This window comes from Cheilinus undulatus, linkage group 16 (genome assembly GCF_018320785.1).
Source record: "Cheilinus undulatus linkage group 16, ASM1832078v1, whole genome shotgun sequence".
Classification (NCBI taxonomy): Eukaryota; Metazoa; Chordata; class Actinopteri; order Labriformes; family Labridae; genus Cheilinus; species Cheilinus undulatus.
Genome location: NC_054880.1, coordinates 20,085,859 through 20,106,632, shown reverse-complemented (window position 1 = coordinate 20,106,632; position 20,774 = coordinate 20,085,859). Strand labels below are relative to the sequence as shown.

Sequence of the window (20,774 nt, the reverse complement as noted above, 5' to 3'; positions counted from 1 at the left end):
CTCTAAATTGCCTGTAGGTGTGAGAGTGAGCATGCCTGTTTGGTTGTAAGTCAGCTCTGTGATTGACTGTCAGGGTGTACCTCTGCTCTCGCCCAATGGCAGCTTCTTCTGCTGTGTCTTCTTCTTTTTCTTCTTCCTCTGATGTGTCCTCTTCTGCTTCTTCTGCTTCTGCTGCTGCTTCTTCTGCTTCTTTTTGTGCTTTTTCTTCTTTTACTTCTTCTACTGCTGCTGCTTCTTTTTCTTCTTTGGCTTCCTCTGATTCTCCTCCTGCTGCTACTACTTCTGCTGCTTCTTCTGGTCGCCAAGGACTCTAATATCTAATGCCTTGGCATCAAATGATGCATTGATAATGTTTGAACCATTAATATCTCCAACAACAAATCACAACCCAAATTTCTGACATTTTGCAATCATAAACAAATACAAACAAATAAAAGGGATGATGACATATCCTTTAAAATAAGAGCATGTCATAGAGTTTTTCATGTTTGTCTGTGTCCTCAGATCTGTAACCTTGAGGAGCAGCTGGAGCAGTTCAGAGAGGAGCTGGAGAACAAGAGTGAGGAGGTTCAGCAGCTCCACATGCAGTTAGAAATCCAGAGGAAGGAGATCAGCAGCCAGCAGGAATACCTGGAAACAAGGGATGGCATGCTCCAGGTAAACAACCATCCTTCAAGAGTCATTTACAATATCTTTATGATAGAGTGTAGCATCATGGAAAGATTAAGTGTAGCTTTGTGCCTTTGTAAGTACTACCACTTAGTAATTAGCACTGTTGTACGGACAGAGAACATATAAAAAAAGTTTTCCTTAAGCTGAGCATACATTGTGCGATTTCAAGTTGACCCATCTGCAGTCATGGCAGAGTGCCAACTATACTGTACGTCTGAATTGCTTACGACACACTACCATCACGCACAATTTATGTGCTCACGCGATACGATCCAGTGGTCATGCCCGACCTGAGTCTTTATGCTGTACAAGTGAAGTCAGGATGGACTGTGACTGAAATCCTCAGTTTCCTTTTTTTTTGAAAAGTCTCACACACTGAGGATGAAGTGTTTGCCGTCATATCCTCTCTCTCCCACTTCCTCTCTCTATGCCACACATGTCCGTGTCAGCTGCAGGTCCGCAGGCAGGACTGTTTCCTGCTCGGTTATTTCCTTTATCATAGCGGGGTGGAGGTGGCATCAGAAAGCCATTCCAGCTGTTGCCATGGTAATTTAGAACGTTGTCTTAAAGTTTACAAAGGAAAAAAGTTGTTTATTCTGCTCGTGTATCTGCCCTGACTGTGGGAGTGTCTGGAATCGTATGACCAAATTATCAAACATGTCAGAAATCCATCCAACCAGTCGGGAACAGCTGGTCGGGCTGTGATCACTGGTTGAAATTCACACAGTGTATGCCCGGCTTTACGGCACATACTATGGCCACAGGGGGTGCCATATCCTCACAAACTGAAAGATCCTGTAGTTGCTTTAATCCACAATGTTACAGTGTCTTTTAGCAGACACTTCTGTCCAAAGTGACAACATTTCATGTTTCATACAGTCAGTATTTCTTAAGATATTTTATTAGGATAAAATTGGCCTGGCCCATGAGTACATGATTTACTTTGTCACTGAAGCAAAACAGCATTTTGAAATAGAAAGAAAAACATACTTGGAAAATTGTCCTAGAATAACAACCATGGAAAAATGTTGTATTGTTTGGCAAATTTAACAATTTTCTTCCTTTTCTCTCTATATTCCAATCTGACATTCAGCCCTCAGATGAGATAAGAATTATCCAGAGGTTTTTTTTTTTTTTTTTAATCAAAGTAATCTCAGTCATTCCCTGACATATTGAACAAGAAAACTGGAGATTTTATTGGCACTGTTGATTTTTTCCTGATAGTTTCATTTTCTTTTGAACAACCAGGCTTGAAGATTTGACAACATCTGATGATTTTGATTCTTTTTATTGACTTTTGAACAACCAGGTTGTTAAATGAGCTGTTTTGTATAATATTGTATATTTTTAACTTGAACTTTAAAAATTCAACTCAAGACCTGACAACTTCCACAACCAAAAACTGCCACCATCAGCTGCAAAATTTTGATTTTGTTATTTTGGTTTCTGCACACAAACACTTTGGTTCAGCTTCTGTTTTTCTGAAAAAATCTTTGCTCTGTGCTGCTAATTTTACTTTGCACATTCTTCAGGTTTTTCTTTGCTCATGTTTTCTCCTCTTCAGGACTCACTGCCACATTTGACATATTTTTGACTCCATAAATGTACTGTCAGCTGTCAGCCACAAGGCAAAATGTGGGTGGACTTCGGCGTTTTCGTGTTTATTAATAGCCATGGCATTATAATCTCTGACTTTTGAAGGTGATGGAGGAGAAGGACAGGGAAATAGCACTTCTTAATGAACAGATCTCTAAGCTCCAACACACGGAAACAGCTTCTGATAACAAGGTAACACTATATGCATATACGAAATAGTGTCAAACGTCTATTTCGCATAGGCATAGCTCCCTGGTTTTGCATCAGTGTGCGTGGTTTTGTTTATCTGGTTCCATATACACTTTTATTTTTGTTTGCTCCATTTTTGTATATTTTTTGTTGGGTTGTTTTTGGTTGTCTTGTCTCGGTAAGTAGTCCCACAACACCACTGTCTTTTGTGAGGTGATCATTTGCTCATGGAAGGTGGAAAATTAAACCTCTGAGTCTCTGTAAAGGAATTTTAAAGTTTTTTTAACTTTGAAATGTTAAAAGAAATGCCAAAAAACTTCACTTTGACCCCAAGAATTTTTCTATACAGAGAAGGGAGTCAGAGGTTTATAACAGGATAGCTACAGACTCATCAAATCAGACTTTTATTGTTTATTGATAAGTCTTTTCTCTAATTAGGAAATTGATCAGAGAGATGAGCTGATCAAAGACTTGGAGTCCCAGGTAGAGTGCCTGCGGAGCGAGCAAGAGCGCTTGAAGAGGAACAACGAGGAGGAGCTCGACCAGCTGAATGCAGTCATAGATAAACTTCAGCAGGAACTGGCAAATATCGAGCAGAAGCAGACAACCGAGGAGGATGAGGACATTAAAGCTGAGCCAGACAGCTCTACATGGGGGCCAAACAAAGAGGAATATGATGAAATGAAGCAGAGAACAGACCAGGCCACCAAAGAGCTTGATTCACTCAAAGCAGAGCACACTAAGCTGTTAGAGACATACCTGCGTTTGAAAGAAAGCGCGGAAGCCTTAGCAGAGACAGAGCTGGAGAGTTCAGAGGTGGAGCTAGAAGAAGCTCTCAGGGAGAAAACAGCCGGCCTTGTTGTCTTCCAGGCTCAGGTTCAAGCTTTAGAGCAGAGCGCAACATCCAGAGTGGAGGAGCTGGATCTGCGTATCCGGGAGCTTGAGATCGTGGTCAATGAAAAAGACAGTGAGTTGAGCCGATGTCGCCTCCTCATGGAGCAAACACAAGACCATGCGGACTCTCTGCAGGAGAGGGTCTCTGGCCTGGAGAAGAACCTGAGAGAGAAGGTGGCTGCAGCGCTGGTCAGCCAGGCCACACTGGAGGCCTTTCAGCAACAGCAAACACAAGACCCCAAAGATAACCAGGACCAGGAGAGACAAGCCGAACCTCATGTCTATGACTTTGGAGACTTTGGTATTCCTAAAATGGATTTCAGTAGGATTGGTCAAGCAGGCCAGACTCCTGCAGGAAAGGTGGTCCATCTGACGCAGAGGCTGCGGGAGCTGGAGGTAGGACTGAGTGGGATGCAGAAAGACCAGGAGCTCCAGAAGCAGCTGCTCTCCAGCTCGGAGGAGGAGGTACTGGAGTATGAGAAGAGGCTGTCTGTGCTCATGGAGCTGCTCAGTCAGATGAAGGCCAAAGCGCCACAGAGGACTTCACCTGCTGGAGGGGTAAGAGCTTGAATGATAAAAGAACAGTTCAACATTTTCAGCATGTCCAAGAAATCAGAATTACACAGAAAGTCCCAATAAAATGTGTTTTTGGCATGAAGATTTTTGTTGAAATGTAACAGATAGGATAAAACAGTGTGTAGGTTGGCAGAAAGAAATCATTCAGACCAATATATAAGTTTGAAAAGATGGGTTTTGAGACAGGATTTAAAAATGGCAAGAGTTTATATAACGGGTGTCTGGTGAGAGTTTGTTCCAGAGGTGGAGAACAGCAGCTAGAGGCTCTAGATCCCATGGTGCTGAGGCGAGCAGGTGGGACAGTGAGGTGGATGGCTGACCTGAGAGTGCGGGAGGGGGTCAGAAAGGTGCAAGGGGGGAGGTTATGGATGACCTTGAAGGTGAGGAGCAGAATCATAAAGTCAGTGCGGTAGTTGACCAGGAGCCAGTGTAGCTGCTGTAGAACAGGAGTAAAGTTAAAACTGGATGGGGTTTTGGATGAAAAAGGAGTTTTTGTTTTATTCTGAGAAAGAAAAGGCTAGCTGTGTCTTTGTTTTTATTAGTCTTTAAGCCAGGCTTAGCTAACCAGCTGCTGGCTGTTTCTTTATGATGCAAGCAAAAATTGTATTTCATAAAAGGAACTCAGCATGTTCCTGCTTATGAATCATTTTATGTATTTTGTTTGTAAAAAACAACAACAACAACAAAACAAACAAGTAAGTGCAAATTTTGGATCTCAATGACATAGCTATAAATAGTTTAAATGTTAAGTATAACAAAATAAAAATGCCTTGATTTGATCACGTTTAGATGTGATATGTTTTATTATTAGTAGTGTTGAACTGCAATAAGCAAAATTATCAGTGAATGCAAATTGGACTTACTGTTATAATTGACTTTGACGGGGCATAAATGCTTAACACATATTTGTATTTGTTTAAACACTGAAAATTAAAACTTGTATTTATTCTGAGAAGTTTATTTGCTTATGTCAAAACCCTTTGACTGATAGAAATAGATTCCACTCAGACCTTTATTGATTGGTATCCAGTTGAAAATCTAAGTTAAAACCTTTTCTCAGGCATCCTCTGCCGAGCAGCCGTCTGTGTCAGAAGTTCTTCAGGAACTGCAGGACGTCCGAGACGAGGCCTCAGCCACCAAAGAGCAGCTAGAAAACTACAAGGAAAGCTGCAGCAGACTGCAAGAAGAGCTCCGAGTATGTTACTGGCACTAACTGTTAATTCCTGTTGTAAGAGTGTTTTTGATACTTTGTTAATGACGATGATGTGCGGTTTTACAGGAAAAAACTGTTTCAGTAGAGAAACTGCAGGAGCAACTTCAAAAGGTAAACACAAATTATTATTCTACACAAATGACTCCTTTACACAAAACAACATGTTCTCTGGTCTGATATTTAAATGTTGTTACTCTAGGTGTCCTCTGGAGACAGTGAGGAGAACAGGGTGTTAAAACAGGAGCTAAAAGAGGCTCAAAATGAGGCGGCTGCCACCAAAGAGGAGCTGAGCAGCTGCAAGGAGAGCATGGAGAAGCTTCAGGAGCTACTGATGGTACTGAGCCAAACCTCATCACTGCAGAAAAACCCAATACTTTCAGCCACTGTTTTAAAGAATTTCACAGATATTCTGAGAGCGCTTTTAGCAATCTTTGTAAAATCTTTTACATTTACACATTTTTATTACATCAATTTTTCTTCTTTTGTTTTTTAATAGGAGCGGGAAATGACCATTGCTCAACTTAAAGCAGAACTTTTTGAAGTAAGTCAGAGATGTTTAATTTTTTTTTGATTGAGTATGGCATATTGTCTTAACACTGTATTTCTGTTTATCCAGTCCTGATAAGATAGTTGCAATTGAATGAAAAATTCAAACCTTCAACCAAAATTTGATTGTTTTTTTTGTTTTGTTTTGTTTTGTTGTTTTTTTTTTGTTTTGTTTTGTTTTTTTGTTTGTTTTTTTGATTTTCAAGGTAAAGGCTGACGAAGACCAGTCTGACTCTGCAGAGCTTCACCAGGAGCTGGAGAACGTCAGAAAAGATGCAGCCTCCACCAAAGAAGAACTGAACAGCTCCAGGCAGCAGAACAAAAAACTTGAGGAGGATCTCAAAGAGCGTGACGTTTCCATTTCAAACCTTAAGGAGGAGCTCCAGGAGGTAAGAAAGAATTTGGATTCCACCAAAGAAGAAGTCAGTGGCTACAGGAAGCACAATGAGAAACTACAGGGCGAGCTCCAGGCCCGTGAAGTTTCCATATCTAAGTTGCAAGAGGAGGTGCAGGAGGCAAGAAAAGCTTTGATGAAAACAACGGATGCTGGTCCTCCTTCTCCTTTGCCCTCTCCGTCCTCTCAGCCTCTCCTCTCTGCTCCCTCCTCCTCTTCTTCCTCCACCACCCAGCCTAAACGGAAAGGAAGCAAACAGCCAACCGGAAAGGGAAGCAGCGCCAAAGACAAACAGTCTCTCTCCAGAAAGACATCCGCCAGCTCCAGCCAGTCATCCAACAGATCTCACAGCGCTCGTCTGAGCAGCAGCTCGGAGCAGCAGCAGGTGGACGTCACTCACTCATTCACGCAGACCGAACCTCTCAGAGCCTCTGATTTTGGTTCTGAAGGAATATCTAGAACCAAAGAAGAGGTGGAGGAGGTGATCGGAGAGTTCCAGGAGAAGATTGTCCAGATGCAGGAGCTCCATGCAGCGGAGATCCTAGACATGGAGGCCCGGCACATTTCAGAGAGCGAGAGTCTACGCAGGGACGCACAGGCTGCAGAGGACGAGTGTAAGGCGTTGAAGGCTGTCATTGAAAAACTGCGCTCTACAGAGGTGAGGAGACAATGTCCAGTAACCTATCTTCAGTTCTTCACCTTGTATCATCAATCATAATTTAACTATATAATTATAATTTTATAGTTAACTATCACATATAACTATTATAACAATTTTATGATCATTATAATTATTTAATAATAATTTAACTGGTTGTTATCAAAGTCTACAGGTTCATCAGGTTGTATAAAACAGTATCAACACACTGACATCTATACTTTAAAAACATGATCCTTCCAATACTTCTGTTTTTCAACAATTTATCTGGAGAACTAGAAGCTATGACTTATGTACATTTTAAACTATGAGCTGCACTTTCATTTCATTTTGAGTCCTGCATAATCATCAAGGTTATAATAGTTTTGGATTTTTCATTAGTTTCTATTTTTATTTCATTTTCACTTTTTGTGTTCTATTTCATTTTAGTTTGTATTAGTTTTGACTGATGGTTTGTTAGTTTAGTTTCTATTTTGCAAAAATGCTTCATTTTAGTTTTGTTTTTTTTAGTTTTAGTGTTAGTTTTAGTTTTTTATGGATAGATGTCAGGGCTGAGTGAGCGTCATACATTTTTAAAAACATATGAAAACAGGCTACTCTTCACTTATCATACTATTTACTTAATGATGATGTTTGAATACAACTCCAGGCATAAAACTACCACTTTTTGAAGTTCTAGCTAATCAGATCAGGCAATTTTACACTCCCCAGACTTGGGTGTCGGTGACAGTCAGTATGGTTGTGTCAAAGACTAAAACTAAGGATGTTTTGTCTCCAGTTTTATTTTATTTTAGTTAGTTTTGTAAGCGCATTACAGTTTCAGTTGTTTTTTGTTTTTTTTGGTAAAGCTCAGTTTTTATTTAGATTCAGTTAACTAATATGATTTTTGAATTTTAGTTTTAGTTATTTAGTTCGTTTTAGTCAACAGTAGTTAACACAACCTTGCTAATCATAAGTCTCTGATATAGTATAAATACTTTTATCTCATTTTTATTTCATTCAGACACACCTTATTCATGGAAAAGAATCATATTCGACACTGATATTGTTTGTTTCGAAATACTTTAAGGTTGAGATTTATTAGAAAATGTTAAAGTGTGTAGTTATGTTTAATTTTCCAATTCTGAGGTGTGTTAGAACTCTATTTACCAATGCATGATTCCTAAAATGTACTACATTAACTTACTTAGATTAATCTTATGCTGTTTAGTAAATCCTGCATAATATTAAAGTAATATATGATTTTTTACTAACTGCCTACTTGACTAGGTATGCTTGTTTAATCAGTCATCAATGCAAATATCTATTTACTCACACATATGGCAGCAACTACTGCAATTAGGCATGTAGGCATGGCCAAGATAACCTGCTAAAGTTCAAACCAAGCATCAAAATGAGGAAAATAGGTGATTTAAGTGACTTTTAATGTGCGATGGTTATTGGTGGTCTACATGTGTGAGATGTCTCCAAATGATAAAAAATGCTGTGATGTCACTGCCGCACATTTGGAGGCAGGGTGGGCGTCTTGGGCCCTCCTCCAGAACAAGACCATTCTGGAGACGGCTGGAATAGAAGTTTTCATTTTAATATAAGAACCATCTTATTAAAAATATGTCAGGTTTAAAACACACATAAAATATATCATCATCATCATTTATTAAATTCATACACCAAGGAAATAACAGGAATCCAACAAAACAGCCAGGGAATGATAGGCGCATGAAAAGGACATCCCAGGTAAGCTTCCAAAAGCTTTTAGGAGGGTGTCCTGACATTAAAAACTATATCAAATACGCACAATACATAAAAACAACAAATAACACAACAACAACACAATAGCCCTTAACAGTTCATCATCTGAAAGACCTTTAATGGAGGCTTTAAGAGAATGTGCACAGGCTTTAATTCAGAGCTTTTCTTCTGCATACCTTGGGTATAACAAGTGGTATGTAGTCATTGTAGCCTTTCTTCTTTGACCTCTGCCATCAACGAGGGATTTTGGCCCAGAGAGCTGACATTCACTGGATGTTTTGTTCTTTTTTGACTCATTCTCAGTAAATCCCAATAGATCAGCAGTTTGTGAAATACTCTGGCCAGCCTGTCTGGCACTAACAGTTTGGCATGTTCAAAGTCACTTAAGTAACTTGTTTTTTCCTTTTTCTGATGCTCAGTTTGAACTTACCCAGATTTTCCTGACCATGTCTTCAAGCCTAAATATATTGGTTGCTGCCACATGATTGGCTGATCAGATATTTACTTAAAGGAACAGTTTAACATGTTCATAATTAAGTGGCTGTTAAGTGTTGTTGGTACTTTTTATCAGAAAAAAAGTTCAATATTTCAGGCTATTAGTTACTCATTAGCCTATGAAATATTTGTACAAATGTTGAATATCCAATAGCTAACACTGTCAAAAAGTCCAAAACATCCAAAATGTAGCACTGATAGAAATCCTACAGAAAAAGAGACATATTTCTCGCTTCTCAGGTCCATTTTTCTCAAATCCAGCATCCATCTTACCTATTGAACACAAATGAGAAACAACAGAAGACATGAAAAAAGACTACAGGAGTTTGGCTTCTCATGTTTTTTTTGTTTTTTTTTGCAGTCTAACACTTCACACTTATAGTCCATGAATACACAAACCAGGCACACAAAGAGTACTGGCTCAGTGGGCACGATGTCACCAAAATGTATACATAGAAAACAGAAATGTGGCAGATACCTGCGTTTGACAGGCAAAGAAATCTCAAAGATTGTTCATAACTTGATTAATACATTAAAAGCTGGCGCTGAATCCTGTTGAATCCTTTTCCAGGCCCCTACATCGAGACAAGACCGTCCCACACACCAGTTCAAAGATGGCTACACAAGTGGTAAGATACACATGAAATGTGTCACTCAATTGTCGTGGCTCTGCACACAAACCAAAGCTTAAACTAGTTTGTTATTCAACCACGTTTAATCTCCACATCTGCATGGAAGTTTCATGTGTGAGGCTGCAGCAGGGACATGTAAAAGCAGACTTAGACTTTGATATGGTAAAGACAACGTTGTTTTTTAACAGACTATTTTTAGATTAAAGATTTTTCCATTTTCATGTCATCTTGCAGACAGCAGCTCCGATTACAGCCAGCGTACTGGGTTTGATGTGCCGAGCTTACAGCAGGAGTTTAGGACAACTCCTGAGGGAGCGAGGAGAGAAACTGATGATCCACTGCCTGACAGGATCAAGGTACAACTTCGAGTGCAAATTTTTTAGATAACCTGTGAAGTTATCAGCTCATTCCTTTTTTATAGACTGGAAGAGTTTAATTTGTGTGTGGTGTTTCTCCATGTAGACGCTGCTCCGCGAGGTTCACCAGGAGGGCATGCAGGTGCTCTCTCTGTCTGAGCTCCCTGTCTCTGAGGGTGAGCCAGGCAGCCAGTTTAACATGCAGGGCTGGGTGAAAGAAAGAGATGCCTTACTGGCAACTGTAGAGTCTCTGAAAGGCCTCATCACACAGATGCAGACACACAGAGACACACAGGTAAGAGGAAAACCTCTCACTAAATATGTTATACGCAGTTTGTTCGCATTTAACTGAGCTGAAAAGAAACAATCTTCTGCTGAATGTTTTTAATCTGTGCATCTCTGTGTCTTTGAAGACGTCAGGAAGTGTGGACTGGAGAGGGGATTTGCTAGATGCGGTGCAGCAGGTGTTCATGAGGGAGCGAAGCGTGCTCAAGAGCACCCTCTACAGCCAGCTAGACCTTCTGGACACCAACGATGCTATCATCCACCTCAATCAGCTGGAGCGCAGACTGGCTGAACAGGTGAGAGACAAAAACATCTTTTTCTGAAATCTGGAGCTTGATTTATCTCAATAGAGATTACTCTTCATGTTCACTGCTGTAACTTAGCTTAGGTCAAAGGGCTTACATTTGTTGCTGTTACATTACAATGCTTTTTTAAATACTCTTTATTTTATGAGTCTTTACATTTATGAAGAAAAAGATGTAATACAAATGAGCGTAAACAGTGATGAAGAGAACAACGAGTGGGTCCCACATGACTTGAAATAAAAATCATATTCATTAACAAATCCGTAAAAGTCCAAAGTCACACGAAGATTGTTCTCCCTCTTTTGAAGAAAAGTGGATCCATTTAAAACACTTCTTAGCAAAAGCTAAGAAGTGGTCTTAGTGAAGAAGACATTTCTTCCCCTTTGTAAAATGTAGTCACTATTTCCATCCATTCCTAAAGCCCTTTTCAGACTTGCCTCGTGTTTTGCTGCTTGCGTGTGCTGTGCATGTCTGCTCCTGCTCTTGCCGGGGCGGCTTTCACACAAGGCGTGAATTTGCTGCTTGTCAGCCGCATCTTCCTGCTCTCAAAGCCCTATCCTTCTTCAAGTTTTACCTGAATAAACCTCCCTACAAGCTACTTGATTCAGTGTATAGAGGAAGTATGTCAGGAACTATTCAAAACAAAAGCATTCTGTACAATTGAAAGGAGTTTCTCTACAGAAATGCTGAACCGGGCTTTCAATTTGAAATTCACAAACCAGTAAAGCACATACTGTGTTTAACTTTCCTGTGACATATTCTGCCAGTGTGGAGACAGAAAGTTTCACTAATAGTAGATCTGTAGATACAAATCTCTCCATGCTCTGGCTCCCCAGTACCTTTCTGATCTCCTCCATCCATACACACCATCCCGTAACCTTCGATCTTCAGACACTGGCCTACTTTCCATGCCCAAAACCAAACTCCGAACCTATGGAGACAGAGCCTTCAGTGCTGCTGCTCCCACCCTCTGGAACACTCTTCCTGCAGACATTCGTAGCACTCCATCTCTAGACATTTTCAAAAAACGTCTCAAGCACCACCTGTTCACCACAGCCTACAGTCTTCACTAAACCACCCCTTACACTCATCCTACCCCTTACATAGTTTGTCCATGTCTATGTGTTCCTGTAAAGCGTCCTTGGGTTTCTTGAAAGGCGCTATATAAATTCAAGATATTATTATTATTATTATTGTAGAGAACAACTTTATCAAACAGGCACATTTAAGCTTGTGGCCTTCCTCAGGGTTATCAAGAAACACATTGTAAAAATTTTATATGTGCATATGTGCTACAACAATGTAAATATGGCACTCCATTTATCATTTTCTTGTCTAATATGATCCGAAGCCGCACGCTGTGCGTGGAAAAAGAGGTACGACTTCAAATTTCTAAACTCTCCGCGCCTGAGCTACTTGATCAGGAGTGTGAGACGCGGTGCACATGCAGGCAGTCTGAAAGCCCTGACTTGTTAACGTGCAATCAAACAGAAAATCCTGGCGTGTCGTGGTCAAGACACGCGGGTCACACTCCAAGTCCGAAGCGGGCTTAAAGGTGTGGAGGCTCAGGTTTATACCATCTTCTTATTATTGTTTTTTTTTACAAGCAGTATCTAACAGAAAAAACAGTCTTTTGTGAAAACATTTTCTGTAAACAAACCAAAATACAGTAGTGTCACATCATTTGGTTTTGCATAACCTAAAAGCTTTTTCAGAGCTCAGCCAGTATTAACCTGGAATTTCTGAATTTTTGGACATGTCCTAAAGATATGGGAGTGGTCAGGGTCAGTGTGCCTTCACTGTCTTCAGCATGGGTTATATGTTTTAGATTGTTAAATTTTTGATGTGTGCTGTTATGAAAAAAACATACTAAATTCTATCATTCAAATTTAAATTCCAATGTTTATTGTAATTTTTAGATTTTTTAGGGACTCAAAGTATGTAAATGTTTATTAACATAGCACTTTTGATGGCAGTAGTTCAAAAACGATTCGTACCTAGAGCACTGATTTTTAACCAGCAGAAAGTAATAAAAAGGAAAAGGAAAAAAGACATATATATATATATACTGTTTTAAAGCAGAAAATGTGCACAAGAATAGGAGAGTATGTTATTGAAGGATTGAAGTTCACGTATTGTGACATCATGTAAGCTGTTGAATTAAATTATATTTGGGTGTCTTTTCTACTTTTTTTGATGGACAGGCATGGTTGCAGCAGGAAGGAAGAATAGATAATGGCATTGTATCAGTGGCTGTCCATTACCCAACAGCTGACAAAGCCATGCACATTTAAGGACAGAAACAGCCGCTCTACCCTCTTCTTTTATCTGATGTGCCACTCTGCTAACAAATAACATGTTGTGTTCATAATGTTTCTCCAGGACGTTCAGCACAGAGAAGCGATGGACTCTCTCCACACTGCAGACCGGTCCAGTCTCTTTTCTGAAGTTCAGCAGCTCCGTAGCCAACTAGAGCAGTTTTGCCAAGGTGAACCAGTTTTCCTTTAAGTCCTTAAACCTACTTTTACTGAGCTGGTGAATCTATTATTTTTGTATTTTTATGATATTGCTACTTGTGCAGAAGTCTGCTTAAATGGGAAGAAATACTGTTTTAAATGTTGTCTGATTGTCCTCCTTCAGGTTCCCAGTCTGCTGCATCACTAGGTGTTGCTGAGCGTAGTGGAGGAGGAGTTCTTGGAGGAGCAGAGGCTGACAGGCTGCTGGTGGAGGAGCTGAAGGCTGAACTGTCTCAAACTAAACTGGAGCTGGAGACGACGCTGAAGGCCCAGCACAAACACCTCAAAGAGCTGGACACTCTTAGGTCAGACATGATTGTATGCAACACACCTTCATAAAGTTGAGCGACTGAGTAAAAGGCTGAACCAGGATGGGTGCCTTGATGTACATATTCTTGAGATTAAGGACTTAAAAATTTGATTCAAAATTGTGTTTTGGGTCCTATGAAAGTTTACCAATTTACTTTGGTTCATCTGTAGAGCTTTAAGTGAAGATAGATTTGAGAAGACAAAGGGGGTCTCCAGGAGTGAACTGTTCTATTCAAGTTTCTGTTTTATGATGTATGCCACGCCAGTAGGCTTCTTGTGTTACCTTCTGTTGTGGTAAGGAAGTATGGAAAAGCCAAAAGCACAGAATTCCCAAATACTACTTTAATTTGCATTAGTGAAGGATTCCCTCCTGTCACAACTTTGGAATAATAATAATGAAACTTAAACAGATCTTAAAACATTATTCATCAGTTATTATCTTTGTCAACAGGGCTGAGGTATCACAGAAAGCTTCTGAAGTGGACATGATGAACGACCAGCTGGTGGAGGAGAGGAAAAAGAGCAGAGATCTGCAGTGGGCCATGGAGAAGGAAAAGTGTCGAACAGGAAGAAAAGAGGATAGTAAACGAGAAGAATTGGAGGTAAGAGGATGTGCACGTGTCAATCATGTCTCCTAAACTTCACTTGATTTTTCAAGACAAAGCAGAAATCTATACAGTAGACAATAATGCTAATAAAAGTCTCTTTCCATCCACCCTTAAGGACATGTATCTCAATTTGGAGGAGCAGAAGAGCCGAGTAGCTGAGCTGACCCAGACCCTCGATAAGGAGCGTCAAGCTTCCTCTCAGATCTCCCAGCAGGCTGAGCAGGAGCGTCTAAGCCTCCACAGACGTGTCCAGGAGCTCCAGGTACAGCTTGAAACAGAGCGAGCGAAGGTCCTAGAGATGACCACGGCACTGGGGAGGGAAAGGGAGCTGCGGACGGGAGTCTCAACGGACAGCGGACCCTCCAACGAGGCCGAGGAGGAGAGGAGAGGTCTGGAGGAGGAGGGGACTCTACTGGAGAGACTGCAGAGGGAGCTGGATGACAAACATGCACAGGTGGGATGTTTGTTATTGTCTTTAATAAATCCTTGTTTAATCATGGCTTGTTTTTCTGCATGTTTTTGGATTCTATGCAAAAGTTTGATGTGCTAAAAAAATATTTGTGAAATGAGAGGATGTATTAATAATTTTATTTTGCATTTTAGATGGACAAAAATCTCTTACTGACAATTTATATTGGAGCAATGTCCAACTTTGGCATTGCATAATAACAGTGAAAACTACCTCTGCTATTCTCTCTTTTATTTATTATTCCTCTTCAGCAAACATGTGTCTTATTAAGCCTGCATTTATCCTTGTTTTCTATCCACAGGTGGTGCAACTCCTCAGTCAATTGGAGGCCCAGAAGCTAGAGGTAGTTAGAAAGGAGGGGGAGCTGACTTTGGGGAGTCAGAGGTCAAGACGGGATCAGGAGGCGCTGCAGGAGGCTCAGGCCAAACTGGACAGACTAGAAGCACGAATGTCTGAAACCCAGGAGCAGCTGGAGAGAGAGACTGAGAGGAGGAGGAGTGTGGAAGAGGAGAAGGAGAGACTGGAGGAGAGGCTGAGCACACTAGGAGGGCAGAGAGGAGCTGATAGCCACAGTGTGAGTATTCCTTCAAATGTAATAAACACTTTCTGATATCAGATGTTGTGAAGCATTACAATCCCAAGTATTTGTTTTATCAGTAGTATTAAAAAGTACCAAAATATTAAAAAGAATAACTGCAGTCAGGGGTGCGGCTAGCTTAATGGCTATCCTGTGTACAGAGGTTCATCCTATCTAAATAAAGGCATAAAAACCCCAAATAATTCTTTAAAATTAAAAAACTTCAGTCATACTGTGAGAGAAACAAAGCATTGACTAATTGTCAATACTGGGTGCTTGGGACTGTTTTTTCTGGTGCCATGATATTCCAACAACTGTCACTATTATTTCATTTTTACAAGTCCCATATCCAAGTAGTGGTATGACAACACAAGTACTTAGTATGCAGTTTTATCACTGAATCTGTTTGGTTGTTGTATCTTAACAGCCGGCTGTCTGGCGTAGTGAGCCCACTGACCGCACTAAAGACTGGGTGTTCCAGCAAAAGAGCGGGAATGTTCAATCAGCGTCCCCCCACCACCTGGAAGCCTCTACAGCCGGCCACAAGGTCCTGGGAAAACTCCACCTCATTTCCTCAAAGATCCGTAGCATGGCAAGCAAGAACACTGGGAGGTAATTAATGCTGCTGAGTGGTGTCATCTTTAAGCTCATCGGTTTCCTTGTATGCAGTTATAAAGTTCAGTTTCACCACTATCACCCCTACCTTTTAGAGCAGTTGTACAAAATCCTGCCCAACCAAAGAGCCAAAATGTTGAAAAAATACCCTTGCAAAAGCCACAATCAGCACCTGGAGTTGTGAATCCAATAATCACTTGGTTGGTTTCACCTTTTATTTCCATTATTTGTCTTTATCTGTAGTCAAGATAATTAATGTGGTTAATAAGCTAGTTTATGCCATCACTTTTTCCCCATTGTCAACTCCATCAGACACTTGTCAATGTGTTCATTTTATTCTGCTTATCTATAGAATACCAGTTAGTCCGAATGCAATAACAACTACTTTATTCAAAAGGTTTGGTTTAATATGGTTAATGTGAAAGATAATGTTAGAAAATCATAAAATTCAGAGATCAGAAACTTCACATAAGAGAAAATGATCATTTTATTACTAAATAAAATTAATCAATACCAGTAATAGAAAACTGAAAACGAAGTCAAGTTTGAAACCTGTTTTGTCCTTTTTTCTAGAGAGTTAGTGATACTTATCTGGTAGGTTCTTTCTTGCACACATTTGATAGAAAATACAGGTTGTCAATGGAATTTAGCATTTAAAGCTTGCTGTGTAAGTGTGGGAAACAAACTGATTGATGTGACTTGCAATGCATCATTTCTGAGTTCAAAATTTCCCATTAAAGGTTTTGTGAGGGAAAATTTTCAAGACTTAATAAAGCCACAAGTCATCACAAGTCATCACATAAGAGCTAGATCAAGAGCCAATTGTTGAATATCACTGACTTCTACGAAAATTGCGATTTTGCGATTTTGGGTAAATTCAAATGTTTAATCAATGTTTCAACTCATTTATCTCCTTTTCTTGAAATATAAAAGCTTCTTTTCCCTTGACAATAAAGAAATTTCTCAAGATCTTTGTAAAAATGGCAAAAATGTACATGTAATAATGGGGAAACGGGTGTAATTTTATTTGGTTCAATCCCAGATACAAACTAAAACATTTTAAATTGAGTTGTTGAAAATTTTCATTAAAAAGACTGGTGGGTCCTGAGGCTGGACCAGTTGAGAACCACTGATTAAGAGCTTGTTCAGGTGTCCCTGAGTAGCTTAAAAGACTGATTTAAGTTTTAATATAAAACAAATAATGTCAGAATTAATAAATAAAGTAAATGGTATTTATCTTAAGGAAAGGTTTAAGTTTTGTTTCCTTTTCAGAAACGCTGTTCAATACATATTACCCTTATGGACTACAAAAGAAGTGGCATTTTATCTCAGATATCTGTTATATACACTGCTGTCTAAAAAAAATAAAATACATAAAAATATCTATAATGATGTAATCAGATCAGAGAGTTAAGGCTGATTTATAGAACTGAATAAACTGAACAGAATTGTTGAGATGAAATACAGGAATATGTAAAAATATGTTGAATGTAAATTAACAGGTTTTTTGTTTATGTTTATGTTTTGTAAACAGGATGACAGCAGAAGTGGATGCTGAAGACTTATCCTGGGTTCAGTCCAATATCGATGAGGTCATCAATATGCTGCAACAATCGTCAAGTCTCCCCTCTGTCCCTGAGGTCAGAAATGATGTGGTATTAATGTTTTTGTCCAACGATGAATATATGACCCTGTGTTTAGTTTTTATTGAAGATTCGAGGAAGGAGCTGTTGGTCTTGCCTCATATTGGTTAGAAGATGAAAATGTATTTTCTTATTTGTGTTTGTTTTTTGATGTCTGTAATCTGTTGAGCTCCTATAAAGCAACATATGGTCATGTCGCATTTGTTTCCCCCACAGAGTGTGCCCCTGCTGGCAGCAGGATCCTCCAGCTCCTCCAACACACTGACGGAGCGGCTGCTGAGACAGAACGCCGAGCTGACGGGATTCGTCAGCCGTCTGACTGAAGAGAAGAATGACCTGAGGAACCACACACTGCGCCTGGAGGAGGAGCTCCGACGGTACAGACAGGCTGGACCAGGCTCAGGCGAAAGTGTGAGTAGAGATTTTAGTGTTTTATGTTGTGTCTTTCCAGATTGAAGACTTTGACTAAACTGAGTTGTTGGGGTTTTTCTGTGGCTGCAGTTCAGCAGCAGGAGAGTGTCGAAGGTGGACTCTACAGGTTTGATGCTTTCTCAGGAGCGAGAAGCTTGGAGCAGAGAGAAGATCCGCCTGGAGAAAGCTTTACATTTGTCCCAGGCTCAAGTGGCCCGGCTCAGGGGAGAGATCAGGACTGAAACCCTGAGAGAGATATCCGGTCCTGAGGCTGACAATGCTGCACTAAAGGTCAGCTAAAAACACACTGAATATTCACAAGTTTATCTGAGGAGTCTGTCTTACATTCTAACAAAAAAGCTCATGATTTTACTCCTCTGCTTTTTCTCCAGAGGATGTACGGGAAGTACTTGAGGTCAGAAAGCTTCCGCAAAGCTCTCATCTACCAGAAGAAGTATCTGCTGTTACTACTGGGTGGCTTCCAGGAGTGTGAGGAGGCCACGCTGTCACTCCTCACCAGAATGGGAGGACGGCCGTCCATCTCCAGTCTGGACTCCCTCAGCCAGCGCCGCAGGGGGCTGATGCGCTTCCGCTCTGCTGTCCGAGTCTCTATCGCCCTCTCCAGGTATACAGCTTGATCCCACATAAAAACCACACCCAGATGTTATTTGTCAATCCTTTTAAACTAGAACCCACATAATATCTTTTCAGAATGCGTTTCCTGGTTAAACGATGGCACAAAGCAACAGGAGTGAGCTCCGCAAGTCCCTGCAGCATTAGCAAGAATGGAGCAGGTCAAATAGGTAACCAGAGGGTTTGTTTATGCATGTTGATAAGAAAATGTTCATATGTTATAAATGGTTAATTAAATATGCATCGCTTTCAGGTTCAGAGGTGAGAGATTCTCCGTATCTCCACCCAGGCAGCGTAGAGATGTACAGAGACAGAGGTGGAGGAGGAGTCTCTAGCAGCAGCAGGGGGCGGAGTGGACGAGAATCACCAAGATCAGCTTCAGCTGTCTCCTCCACACACCACAGGTAACACCTGAAGTCACAGCACAGTAAACTCAAGCTCAGTTAGAGCTAGATTAAGACGTTTAGCTGAACTGCTGTCCTTAAACCAATAAACAGTGCAGTCAGAAAGTATTAACACACCCTTCACTTTTTTCATTATAACGACTTAAATCTACCAGAACACTCGTTGAAATTAACCTTAAAGTGTTATGTTACTTTTCATCTTTACAATGTTGAATTAACAGACTGGCAATATACTGTGTAGCAATATGCCCACTTTAAGTTATTCAACTGGACCTTTTCTATGTTTACCGTGCTAAAACTTAGTAAGCAGCTAACTGGCTGGTTTGTCAAGTCTTTTTAGTGGCACATAAAGACACAAAAGCGTCTTACAAACAGATGAGGTGACAGTTCCAAGCATATTTGTACCATTCAGACCTTGCTCAGGCAGTTACTTGCCATTTTTAAAAATTATATTGGGTGTGTAGGACTAACATTTATTTGCTGTGTTATCAAACCAGGTACAGATGTTATTTAGTGTCTGTCTCACACTGTGTAGACGTTTAAAGTAAAGCCTACTGTGTTTTATAGGTTCCACATGGCTGGAGACCCTGGAGCTCTCACCTGCTCCCACCTGCAGAACTACGACCCCGACCGAGCGCTCACTGACTACATCTCCAGACTGGAGGCGCTCCAGAGGAGGCTAGGGAGTGTGACATCAGGTAACCGTATACATGCCCCCTTTGAGCTGGTTATTTTGGGCTGCGCTCTAGTTTAATTTGCTTTTGTATGGTGAAAAATGATAACAATTTTACAGCCCTGCCAGAGGTTTTGTAGCATGTGTAGAACACCTAGTACAGCTTGGATCTGGCTGGTGTGTGTACATGCTAGAGAAGATTAGTTTCCCCACTGCATTATGAAGGTGTATTAGTCGGACCTTAAGAAAATTGGTTTCCTACTATTTCATTCAGTCTAACACGTTTACATGCATTTTAGAAGCTCAGTTTTAGTCAGACTAACACAATAATTTGACCTTTTGTGACTGCATGTAAACATACGAAGTATTATAATTCTTCCTGTTGATGTAATTCATTCCCTGAGGAAGTTATTCTAAAGCAGACTTTCTCTCTCTCTCCTCCACAGGTGCTTCTTCGTATGCTCAATTGCACTTTGGCTTAAGAAGATAGATGCCGTCGAGATATTTTGGCTTGAAGAAACTCAGTTGCCTTTTCTCGTGCTGAGCGCTCTGCTGTTTTCTATCAGTCAGATGTGGACTGTTTCTCTCCATGTGGACCAAAACCCATTTTTTTAATAGTGTACGACATGTTGTATTCAGGCTCTTTGTTGCCAGCACTTGAAAAACAGCTATGTTTGTAATTGAATCTGCCTCTCTGTTGTGGATGAGCTACAATCATGTATATTTGTCTAATGCTAATTTAAAACCTTGTGATTAATTTATATGTTTGTGTGGTATGGGTGGAGCGTTATGTAGAGAATGTTTGGGTTTCTTGTTAAGGAGGCTGCTGCTGGATGTTCTACACTACACTGTGTTTTGTTTAGGCCAGAGTGACGACAGAGGACATTTGTAGAGAACGTATTTTTGTAAAGTGTAGGAGCTTTCAATTTTCTGGGTATTTTGACAAAAACTGAAATAAAGAGGACTACTATTTGAAAGAATTGTTGATTTTGTTCATTTATTTTTGTCTACACAACAGAACATTTAAAAGATATTACTTTCTTGACATATTTTTTTTATAGGCCATATTTCATTCTATTGTCACAATTGCCCCAGTTATAATACCTATGATATATCTAGAAATGTGGGCAATTTGGTGACCAGGGGACCACATGTGGCCTTACTCTACACCCATTGTGGCCTACAAGTCTAGTTTAGGTACCAAAAATATTACAAGCATGAAGAAGGTATTACAAAAAACTTCCCTTTGATTATTGTTAAATTTTCTTTTCTTTGCAAGAAATGTTTAATATACAGTGCATTCCTCTTTTTTTTATTTTACATTGCATCGTGATGCTGCAATCATTGAAAATA

At 40.2% G+C, this 20,774-nt stretch overlaps 1 protein-coding gene across 4 annotated transcripts in view; it reads left to right on the top strand.

Moving 5' to 3' along the window:
- akap9 (A kinase (PRKA) anchor protein 9) overlaps window positions 1–20,389 on the top strand; it is a 98,072-nt gene extending 77,683 nt beyond the window's left edge. For 3 of the 4 annotated variants that reach the window (XM_041807918.1, XM_041807917.1, XM_041807916.1), the window contains 26 exons: window positions 505–657; window positions 2,374–2,460; window positions 2,896–3,909; window positions 4,988–5,122; window positions 5,207–5,251; window positions 5,340–5,474; window positions 5,637–5,681; window positions 5,893–6,738; window positions 9,557–9,614; window positions 9,852–9,973; window positions 10,080–10,268; window positions 10,387–10,554; window positions 12,946–13,051; window positions 13,204–13,384; window positions 13,840–13,990; window positions 14,112–14,450; window positions 14,767–15,039; window positions 15,470–15,654; window positions 17,192–17,297; window positions 17,517–17,711; window positions 17,802–18,002; window positions 18,104–18,336; window positions 18,423–18,514; window positions 18,598–18,748; window positions 19,316–19,446; window positions 19,868–20,389. In XM_041807918.1, the coding sequence (XP_041663852.1) occupies window positions 505–657; window positions 2,374–2,460; window positions 2,896–3,909; window positions 4,988–5,122; window positions 5,207–5,251; window positions 5,340–5,474; window positions 5,637–5,681; window positions 5,893–6,738; window positions 9,557–9,614; window positions 9,852–9,973; window positions 10,080–10,268; window positions 10,387–10,554; window positions 12,946–13,051; window positions 13,204–13,384; window positions 13,840–13,990; window positions 14,112–14,450; window positions 14,767–15,039; window positions 15,470–15,654; window positions 17,192–17,297; window positions 17,517–17,711; window positions 17,802–18,002; window positions 18,104–18,336; window positions 18,423–18,514; window positions 18,598–18,748; window positions 19,316–19,446; window positions 19,868–19,911 (5,385 nt within the window). In that variant the 3' untranslated portion in view covers window positions 19,912–20,389. The remainder of the gene's footprint in view (window positions 1–504; window positions 658–2,373; window positions 2,461–2,895; window positions 3,910–4,987; window positions 5,123–5,206; window positions 5,252–5,339; window positions 5,475–5,636; window positions 5,682–5,892; window positions 6,739–9,556; window positions 9,615–9,851; window positions 9,974–10,079; window positions 10,269–10,386; window positions 10,555–12,945; window positions 13,052–13,203; window positions 13,385–13,839; window positions 13,991–14,111; window positions 14,451–14,766; window positions 15,040–15,469; window positions 15,655–17,191; window positions 17,298–17,516; window positions 17,712–17,801; window positions 18,003–18,103; window positions 18,337–18,422; window positions 18,515–18,597; window positions 18,749–19,315; window positions 19,447–19,867) is intronic. The other variant, XM_041807919.1, reaches the window with a different exon arrangement.
- The last annotated feature ends 385 nt before the right edge of the window (window positions 20,390–20,774 follow it).